The 10,927-nt window shown below is 39.5% G+C and overlaps 1 protein-coding gene across 1 annotated transcript; it reads right to left on the bottom strand.

Annotated features, from left to right (window-relative positions):
- Window positions 1-232: 232 nt before the first annotated feature.
- LOC147849924 (uncharacterized) lies at window positions 233-10,563 on the bottom strand. The gene is made up of 3 exons (XM_087337214.1): window positions 10,271-10,563; window positions 9,415-10,158; window positions 233-539 (listed from the first exon to the last, which is right to left on the bottom strand). Exons 1-2 carry the CDS (start codon window positions 10,494-10,496, stop codon window positions 9,437-9,439), a joined length of 948 nt encoding a protein of 315 aa, XP_087193340.1. The 5' UTR covers window positions 10,497-10,563; the 3' UTR covers window positions 233-539; window positions 9,415-9,436.
- Window positions 10,564-10,927: the final 364 nt, after the last annotated feature.

Here is a 10,927-nt window from a genome sequence, read left to right as displayed (position 1 = left end):
TGTGTAATGAATTCCTACTACGCACTGTTGCTACTTTGCTTCCTTCATTCACTTTCTTTGCTACCAATACGATGATAAGCAGAAGTTTCACTTCACCAAGGCACATATTCCACTTGAATTAAATACATCATGCAACAAAAGCTGATGTGTTTGATGATTTTTAGATGCTCTTACACGTTTTGATGAGTTCAGCAAGTTTGTCACCATAATTATTCTCAAAATTTACCATACATTTGGAAAAAAAGAAAAATTCTCCTCTTCAAAAAATAATTGGAATGTTGTGTGAAGGATATATTGGCAAGTTTTTTCCTCCAGAATTACAAGTTGGAGGGTGGATTAGTTTTTGCATTAATCATGCAGATCCAATGCAGATTGGTATGTTTATATTTACCTAAAGAAATCTGCAATAGATTTCCTCAAGAAATTAATCTCGAATCGATTATTTCCTAAAAAATGTTATCCCAAAGGGTTCACAACTCTTCCACGTAAGTAAGGCCGGTGAATATCCATCCAAATAGCTCATCAACCTTGACGTATGCCTACAAAAAAATTAATCATGAAAGATAAACATTTACTTACATCAGTATATCACACTTGAAATATGTGTCAAAGATATATTAGAATGTCTGCACTGCAGAGATTTAGTTGTGCCTAATATTAACAAATACAGAATAAAATTGTTTCTAAAGCGAAGATTTTTGGGGTAACTCTTGCATTTAAAACATTCACAAGAGTAAATATAATGTGGTACGTTTAAAAGGAAAACCTCAGTTAGCAAACATATGAGAGTATGTTTGAAACTGTGTAGAGATAGGTGATGTATTGGAGCTTGAGATGATCCTAAACAAAGAGTACCTTGCATTGTTTAGGAGGTGGACTCCGATATACTTGAAGTATGATATAAAAGGAGAAATCTGCAATGTCCCAACTCGGCCGGAACAGACGCAGGCAGAGCCATCACAAGGTGTACAATGTACTACTTTGTCGTACTTAAGAGAGAGATTGCTTCTCCTCTTAACACGTACTCTAGTACATAACAATCTCTATGTAAGCTCCAAGGAATTTTCAAGAAGAAAACTCTATAAGCGGGAAAAAGTTGTATGAAGCAAAGCCTTGAATCGTTCAGAACAATCACAGACAGAGTAATTACCAGGTCTGTAATGTGTTGGTCTATGTTGTACATGTGTGTACTGAAGGGCAGCACGAGGATTAGGGTTTAGGTCAATCAGAGAGGGAGAGAGTCTGAGTGAGAGACAAAGGGAGATAGAGAGAGAGAGAGATGTACGTTGTCTTGGGTACAGAGAGTGTACCACTTTTTTGGGTTTTTTGATATATATATATATATATATATATATATATGTCTATATAAGTCAAAACGTGCTACGAGTGCGTTCACACTCATGCACTAATAAAAGGCACAATGACCCTTTATTCCCAACAACCTCCCACCTAAAGGCAATGTGCCATGAGGAGAAAAAAGAAGAAGAAAGTCAGCTAAGTCCATGTATGTACATAGCTGAACTACATACATCTATCCAACTCCCATTCGTGAGAAGATCTGCAAGATTATCATTTGTATGTACTTTGACAAGCTCAATGTTCTTGCTGTCAAGTACATCTCTGATGAAGTGACACTTCACCTGTATGTGCTTCGTCTTTGCATGAAAGACAGGATTCTGAGCTAGCATGATAGCACTCTGACTGTCACAATGAAGAATAGGTAACTCTATAATGCCAAGATCTCTCACTAGATATGAAAGCCATAAAGCCTCCTTGCATGCTTCAGTGGTAGTAGACAATGCAACACACTTCTGTAGCCTGGAGATCCAAGAGACCGCTCCTCCTGTGAAAGTAAACACATACCCAAAAGTAGACTTTCAGCAGTCCGTGTGACCAGCATAGTCCGCATCCGTAAAACCAACGATAGATGCCTTTTGCTTTCCAAAGCAAATGCACAAGTCCTTTGTGCCTTTGTGGTATCTCATAATACCTTTCAATACTTCCCAATGCTTTTTGCCGAGATTTGCCATGTACCTACTAACCACTCCCCTTGCAAAAGCAATATTAGGGTGTGTAGCAACAATCGCACATATTAAACTGCCAACGGCTGAAGCATATGGAACCTTAGCCAATTCAGCCTTCTCATCATCAGATGTAGGGTTGTCTTAAACACTGAGTTTCAAATATGGAGGCAATGGAACCCCAATTGTTTTCCCCCCTTCCATATTGAAACGTTGCAAAACCTTAGGGATATACTCATGCTAGATAGAAAGAGTACCCCTTTCCACCGGTTTCAGAGTAATTCAACACACTAGAGGACTTATTGGATGCATTGTTCTGCCGACTCATCTCTTCCATTAGTAGATAACTCTCTACAACGGCATAAAGAAGCATCGCATTTGAATTGCTCATAGCAGTCCTGAAAGTATCCAAACTTTCTGGCAAGGTGCAAAGTAAAAACGTGACCTTAAACTCATCATCAATGATAAATTTTAAGGCAACCAGTTGGCTGAAAATGGAATTGAACTCACTCAAGTGAGTTGACATGGGTGTGCCCTTTGTCATGCGCAAATCTATAAGTTTCTTAAACCAATAAACTTTGTTAGTTCCCGTCTTCTAGGCATATACTTCCTCTAGTCTAGTCCATATAGAATAGGCAGAGTCCAAACCTTCAATATTAAACAATAAGGCATCAAAAATTGACACCTGAATAGTCGAGCGTGCAAGCTCGTTCAATTCTTGCCAATCATCTTGGTCTATAATTGTAGGCTTTACCCCTTTGACATTGATAGGCTTTCCATGCTTCTTCTGCAGCAAGATGTTGCAGCACTGCTTTTTCCATACCGCCAAGTTATGTGCACCTTCAAGCTTCTTGATGTACATAAGATGGCTACTATCATTGCTACCAGTCATGATTTCTTAGCCCAAGCCTAGACTCTCACACAAGTGAACTACGGTCCAAACAAGTACCAACCAACAATATATAACCACATTGAAAACAAAAAATTTCAGATCTATAGACAAATTTTCAAAGGCAATATCTATTGTACATGCATTGTCAAAGCCTACAAGATGTTTCTGTTGCACACGGTCAAAATGTGACCTGCTCTACAAAAAAGAGACTCGCTCTGCAAAAAACGTGACTTGCTCTACAGAAAAAAAAAGACATGTTCTACAAAAAAATGTGACCTGCTCTAACGTGCCTTGCAAAAAAACATGACTTGCTCTACAAAAAAGGAATGACTTGCTCTGCGGAAAAAAAAATGCGACCTGCTCTAACCTGCTTCACTCTGATACCAATTTGAAGGGCAGCAGGAAGATTAGGGTTTAGGACAACCAAAGAGGGAGAGAGTCTGAGTGAGAGACAAAGGGAGAGAGAGAGAGAGATGGACGTTGTCTTAGGTACAAAGATTGTACCACTTTTTGGGTTTTTTGATATATATATATGTATATACAAGTCAAAACGTGCTACGAGTGCGTTCACACTCGTGCACTATTAAAAGGCACGATGGCCATTTATTCCCAACATGTACATGCTCTTTCATCTCTTGATTTTTTAGCCTTTTTTCTAATGTTGTGTTAATTAACTTGGTTTAATTAATAAGTTTCTAGCTTTCTATCCTTTGTTGTGTTAATTTGTATTTTCTCATTTTCATTCTCATTATGTTATATTTTTCAATTCCTTTTACGGCTTAGTCATTAGGGAATAATTCCCACTATCCTTAACCCTAAACCCCAACCCTAATCCCAAATCTTCTCACTATCCTCAACCCTATAACCCTAATATCCTAAAATGTCTCTTAACCATCTCCTCTTCCTCCTCGCCACTTGAATTTAGTTTAGGCTCATTGGAGTTCAAAGTTTAAAGCATTCTCTCTTATCTCTAAATTTTTTAAATAAATTTCATATCGAAGCACCATAGTTACTTGAGGAGGTAGATTAGAACCCCTTTTTATTGGTGTTGCACGTCTATTGAAGGTTAATATAAAGTGATGATGCAGGGGGGAAGGGTGATTGAGGTCTATAGCATGGGATAGGCTTCCACTTTGTTGACAAACTTCACCCATGCACTAGGTGAGCCACCTATAAGAGAGCCTTTAAGCTGCCTTTAATGGTCGTTGGTTGGGAAGAGTAACCTTCCTATGTGTTGGAGGGTGGCAGCTCTAGACCTACACTCTCTTTCATCTTTATTATCTCTATACTACATTCTCTCTTCCCAAAGTCTTCTCTCTCTAGAATCCGCAACTCTTTAAATGCCTTCTCTCTCTAGAATCTGCAACACTTTAAATGCCTTTTCCAAGATATTCCATTTTTATTCCTAGTTTATTGTAATTGTTTGGTAGTACAAGAGTCTCTTAAACTACCAAACAACCATTCCCAATTTTGTATAAATAGGCTTACACCAGCCTCTTTTGTAATGAGATTATTTTCTGTTGCTACTTAAAAATGAGCTCTATTCTTTGGCTGTGTCTAATTTGTTTTAACAATTGCTCCATATCCTCAGCCTGATTTTTTTTGCCAAAGAGCACACAGACCTATCTTCTTTTATCCCTCCCTCCCAACCTTATAGAGGAGGTTCTCTTAGCAGCCACCCTCAAAACCTACAGAGGAGGTTCTTTTTCTCTTTTCCCCTCATCTGAGCCTCACCTAGCATCTAGGGAGAAGTACAACTGCTGTAAATTGTCCAATTGTAGCTCAAGAGGAGGATATCCATGACCTCACATGCCACCATTGTTTCATCAACCATTCCCCAACTCCCCAAAGACATCTTGGATGGGAACAATTACTTGGATTGGGAACTGCAAATAAAGACCTTGCTACAATACCATTGTTTATGAAATGTGGTCAATGGTAATGACAAGAAACCACTAGTAACTTCATCCTCTTTAACCAAATTAGTTGCTGGCTCATCTAACGCTGAGATTGAAGCTTGGCTACATAAGGATTCTCGTGTTCATGCTTTCCTCACGTTTAATATTAAACCGGGCATAGCTCGTCAATTTCAAGATAGAGATGAAGAGACAACCAATGACCTATGACAAATCCATTTTGCATGATGTGAAGATTAGCTCCTCCCAAGTCTCCATAGGAGATGCCTCACGCATTGAGGCTTCATGTGTGGGTAATGTGTTTCTTAACAATTCTTCAAATGAAGAACCTGTCATTCTTCAAGATGTGCTACATGTGCCTCACATCTCTACCAACCTACTTTCAGTCTACCAAATCACTAAGCAAGGTTATGGAGTCTAGTTTGATCGCTCAATTTTGGAAGTCCTTGACACCAACAACCTACAAATTGTAGCTAGTGGCACACAAGAAGGGGATTTATAGAGCCTGAAAAGTTCCCATAGCCCCTTGGAAAAATCCAAATCTCATCTTCTTCATCTTCTTCAAGGCTCTCATGCGTTGGTGGCACAAGAAGATCCCACGTTGTGGCATGCCAGGTTCGGTCACCTCAACTACGATTCTCTACAAAAACTCTTCTCTTCACAACTAGTGGAGAGTCTGCCTATTTTCAAAACTCCCAATACCCCATGTGTTGCTTGTCTTCATGGCAAGCAACATTGAGAGCCTTTTTCTCATGAAGCCACTCATAGTGCAACCTATCTTGGAGTTAGTGCACATGGATCTTTGTGGTCCCATGAAAACCACTACTCTTGGTGGTGCATGCTACTTCATGCTCATCATTGATGATTTCTCCCGCAAGGTTTGGGTTTATTTTCTTGTGGAAAAATCTCAAGCCTTCATAAAATTTCAAGAATGGGTAGCTCTTGTGGAGAACGAGACGTCAAAGAAAGTTAGAAAGATTAGGTCCAACAATGGTGGAGAGTTTATCTCCCAAGCTTTCCACCATTTCTGCTCTCAACGAGGCATTGCACACCAATTTTCTACACCCAATGCTCCTCAACAAATTGGAGTTGTGGAAAGGAGAACTGGACAGTCCAAGAGATGGCTCGTACAATGCTATCTCAATCTGATCTTCCTCTCTTGTTTTGGGGTGAAGCAATCACAGCAATCCACATCATCAACTGCTGCCCAACAAAAGCAGTTGCTGCAATGATCCCTGCAGAAGCATTACAGGTGTATAGCCCTCGGTATCTCATTTTAAAGTCTTTGGTTGTGATGCTTATGTTCACATTTCAGATCATAAAAGGACTAAATTTGAGTCCAAAACCAAGAAATTTGCATTTCTTGGTTACAACACACAGTCTCAAGTCTACAAGTTATGGGATTTAGAATCAAAATCCCTAGTCATCTCTAGGGATGTTCATTTTGTGGAGTTTCAATCGGATGACTCTACCATTTCACTAGAGTTCACGGTTGAAATTCTAGCTCCTTCGGAATCTCCTATTTTAGACGAAGATGTCTCACCTTCAAGCCTCCCATCTCCTCCTACTCGATCTCTAACTTCGCCAACAATTCAAACCTCTCCCTCAACTCCACTCGTTTCCCCTTCCTCTACACACCAACAACTTCCACCACTTCCCAAGTGGCTTCAAGCCACCATTCGTGATTCTCATCTCTTTGATGTTGAACTTCATGAGTATACATCTGGTTCTCTGACCAACCTAAAAAGAACCTTCATGAGTCACAACAACCTCCTCACTCATGCAACTTTGCCTTATTGTGCATTGTTGTGCAATCACAAGAACCCACAACAGCAAAAGAGGCCCTTGTTCTTCCAAAGTGAAAACCAGCAATGGAAGTTTAACTTGATTCCATTGAGTGGAATCATACATGGGAGCTGGTTCCACGGCCTCAACATCGACAAGTCATTGGACTGAAATGGATTTTCAAGACCAAGTACCATGCTGATGGTACTTTGGATAAGCACAAGGCACGTTTAGTTGCAAATGGCTACTCACAAGTCAAAGGAGTGGACTACGAGGAAAATTTTGCTCCAACAGCAAGGTACACCTCTATTTGATATGCACTTGCACTTGCTGCTCACAACAAATGGCCCATCTTTCAAATGAATGGCAAGTCAACCTTCCTTAATTGTGACTTGAAAGAGGAGGTTTATGTTGAACAGCCTCTAGGTTTTGAGATTTCAGAGCAAAAAAACAAGGTCTACAAGTTACACAAAGCCTTGTATGGCTTAAAGCAAGCTCCCAAAGCTTGGCATGACAAAATTGACACCTTTCTCTTTCTTGAATTTCAGAACTGTTATGCTGACAACAATCTCTATGTTTTTTTTCCCGCTTCCAAGATATGCCATTGATCAGCTCCTTGGTCGACTCAATGTTTGACGGCCGTTTTGGAGTTGAGGAGGCGTTGGAGGGTGGCAGCTCCAGACCTGCACTCTCTTTCATCTTTATTATCTATGTACTACATTCTCTCTCTTCCCAAATTCTTCTCTCTAGAATCTGCAACTCTTTAAATGCCTTTTCTCTCTAGAATCGGCAACACTTTAAATGCCTTTTCTCTCTTCCACTTTTTCCAAGATATTCCCTTTTCATTCCTAGTTTATTGTACCTGTTCAGTAGTACAAGAGTCTCTTAACTACCAAACAACCATTCCCAATTTTGTATAAATAGGCTTATACCAGCCGCTTTTGTAATGAGATTATTTTCTGCTGCTACTTAAAAACAAGCTCTATTCTTTGGCCGTGTCTCTACTCTTTGCAACCATTTTTTCTACTGCTGTCTAACAGCCTTCTCACAGCTTGGCTGTGTCGAATTTGTTCTAACAATTGCTCCGCTGCTGCTATTAACAACATTTCTCACACTGTGTCCACTAGTTTATATCACTATCATACACTTTGAATATAGTAGAGCAATCAAGGAAGTATATGTTTTTTACTATAGCATTGCAATCAAGGAAGTGTATGGATTGCATCTACGCAAATTCATGCAAAATTATGAAATAAGAAAAGCACGTTTGGAGTCTCAGTTTTGAGTTTTAAAAAAATCTACATCGACATGTAGAGAAAGTTCTAGCTTTTGTCGGTGAAATTTGTACATACTAAATGTAAAGATGGTTTATAATAAATATTTACACAAGTATATGGAGATATACACAAAAGTTACGAAGGACCCAAAAAACACAAAAACTGTAAATAATGGACAAGAACGAGTTCCTTAAAAATATATAGTAGCACCCCAAAACAAAATAAAAATATTTAAATTTCTCAGATAGAGCCTGACATTCTCTGTAACAATATGGCGGCATCGATCCCCGTAACTGTTTTACCACTCCCATCAACACATTCACATGGCAATGATTTTTGCATCCCCATCGCCATTTGTCCACTCCCACCAGTATATTCTAGATGGCAATGAGATTTTGCATCCCCAACACCATTCCCATAGCCATCTTTCCAGTTCTATGAGCATATTTCAGATGGTGACAAGATTCTGCATCCCAAGCACTCTGCCCCCTTATTTAAGGAAAATGCATGAATTGCATGCGTTTTAATATCTGTATTAAAAGAGAAGAATCTTGTAATACTTGCTTGGGGTTCCATTGGTCATATCACTAATTTCTCAGAGGATGATAATACATCATGATATTCCAATTTACATTAGCCTAGGTCATGTGTCTAAACTCAAGCTTATACATTGAGCACTCATTAAAGAAGAATATAAGGCATCTATTGGGACATTTCCCATATGCTGATTATATAGTGTATCTTGCTTTGTAACATAATATCTATAGGCTATGCAAAGACAGAGCAGATTCACACAATCTGCCTTTATGAAGTATTACGTTTTACACCCTATGCTACATATTATTGACACATGGAAGGCAAATATCTCAAATAGTGGATATATAACTAGAATAGAGGAAAAATGCAAAAGAACTTTTAATGTCTTCACTTGCGTATTACTGGCATGACTGCTAACTCTTAGTGTTGTTGGATACTAGAAAACTGCTAGATATAATAACCTTCCAACAAGTTTACAACGTACAAATACATTACAAAAGTGAGGTAAACAACAAATATTTTGGAGTTTACATTTTAGCTTTTTCACACTTCTAAGGACGTAGACAACATTCCATAACAGATTCATCAGGTGGGATAAATCAAGTATGATAAACCACCCCCTCTCCCTTTCGAATGCATGATCACTCCCTGGATTGATAATGATGTTATGTTTGTGAAAAACATTTTGAGAACTTTGCGCCCTACATTCTTCCTGGTAATATAAAGGAAATCAGCTACAGAAATATGTACACTTATGTGGTTACTTGCATACAGGGAGAGCCATATAGATATAATTCAAAAGAGTATATATTGTTTTTTATATCATGAACTTTCTTAAAGTGAGGATGCGACAAATGTTCAATTACTTTATCTATGCGACTTTCTTTTACCCCCGATGCTACTAATAAGCCCTACACCCTAGAGACTAGAATCTAGGTTAGGATTTTTATATTATACATAAAAGAGATGAAATATGTATCACTTACCTGGATGAATATTAACTCTTTATCAGGATCCTTCACTACTTTCTGATGATCCATTTCCATCTCGGAGAATTTGTGAAGAAGCTTCAGAGCTTCGAGATTCTACCTCTTCGGATGGCTGAGCTTCCACAGCTGAACTTCTGTTTTCATCTTCATTAAAACTTCTATTTTCATTGCTATTGTTGTTATTGCCAGCATCTTGCAATGCTGGGTTTGAGATTTGACCGTCATTTTCTTCTTGAGATGCAGATAATGATGATGATTCTTCAAGAATAGCCTCTCCCATGGCTTTCTCAGCTTGTAAGACAGGTTCATAATACTCAGAGTTCGCTTCCATACATTCTTTCAACAAGAAGGTGATCTGATGACATTTCTCTACAATATCTTCTTTCGCATCTTCTGCCGTTTGGACACATTCTTCCCATTGTATGAAGTTATCTCTACAAGGGCCTCCTTTCATGAACAAGCAAAAGGGACACTCACCTGGTTCTTCCTCCCCTTCCCCTTCTTCTCCCCCTTCTTCTGTGCTTTCTCCTTCTTCTGTGCTTTCTCCTTCTTCTATGCTTTCTCCTTCTTCTGTGCTTTCTCCTTCTTTCTTTTCTGTAGCCTGTTCTGCATTGTCGGTAGCGGTGAATTCGCGCAGATCTTCTGCATTAATCTTAGACTTATCATCTCCTTCTAAATCCTCCTCTGATTGGCTTTCGTTTGCCTGTGTTTCTCCTGCAGCTTCGGGATCGATCGCCATAGCTGGAGGCAGAGCTCACAGAAATTTGTTATTGGCTCTCTCTCTCTCTCTCTCTCTCTCTCTCTCTCTCTCTACAAGGGCCTCCTTTCATGAACAAACAAAAGGGACACTCACCTGGTTCTTCTTCCCCTTCCCCTTCTTCTCCCCCTTCCCCTTCTCCTTCTCCTTCTTCTGTGCTTTCTCCTTCTTTCTTTTCTGTAGCCTGTTCTGCATCGTCAGTAGCGGTGAATTCGCGCAGATCTTCTGCATTAATCTCAGACTTATCGTCTCCTTCTAAATCCTCCTCTGCTTGGCTTTCGTTTGCCTGTGTTTCTCCTGCGGCTTCGGGATCGATCGCCATAGCTGGAGGCAGAGCTCACAGAAATTTGTTATTGGCTCTCTCTCTCTCTCTCTCTCTCTCTCTCTCTCTCTCTCTGTATGTCCATCAGGGTTTTGGTTTTTAGATATAGGTTAGAGGAATTTACAAAACTAGCCCTTTCTCCTTCTCCTTCTCCACTTCTCTTTCTTTCTTTCATTCTTTTGAGAAGGAATCTCGGAACCCCATACCTTCTTCCGCATATCTACATATGTATACACTTCTCAGCAAGTGGTATCAGAGCAACCTTGCTGTTCCGCGGCAACGAAAAGCAACCAAGGTTGAAAGAAAAGACCAGGCCAACAACATCCATCTTCTAGAAAAATGGCGACACGATCTGGGCACAAATGTGGAGATTCGGAAGTTCGATGGAAAGAACTTCGCCTTAAGGAAAGAAATTATGCAAGACGTGCTAA

The sequence above is a fragment of the Azolla caroliniana genome, unplaced genomic scaffold (assembly GCF_043228905.1).
Source record: "Azolla caroliniana isolate FFs.n. ecotype wild unplaced genomic scaffold, voAzoCaro1.0.p SCAF_22, whole genome shotgun sequence".
Classification (NCBI taxonomy): Eukaryota; Viridiplantae; Streptophyta; class Polypodiopsida; order Salviniales; family Salviniaceae; genus Azolla; species Azolla caroliniana.
Note: the sequence above shows the minus strand (reverse complement) of the source record. Positions and strands in the feature narration are given on the sequence as shown.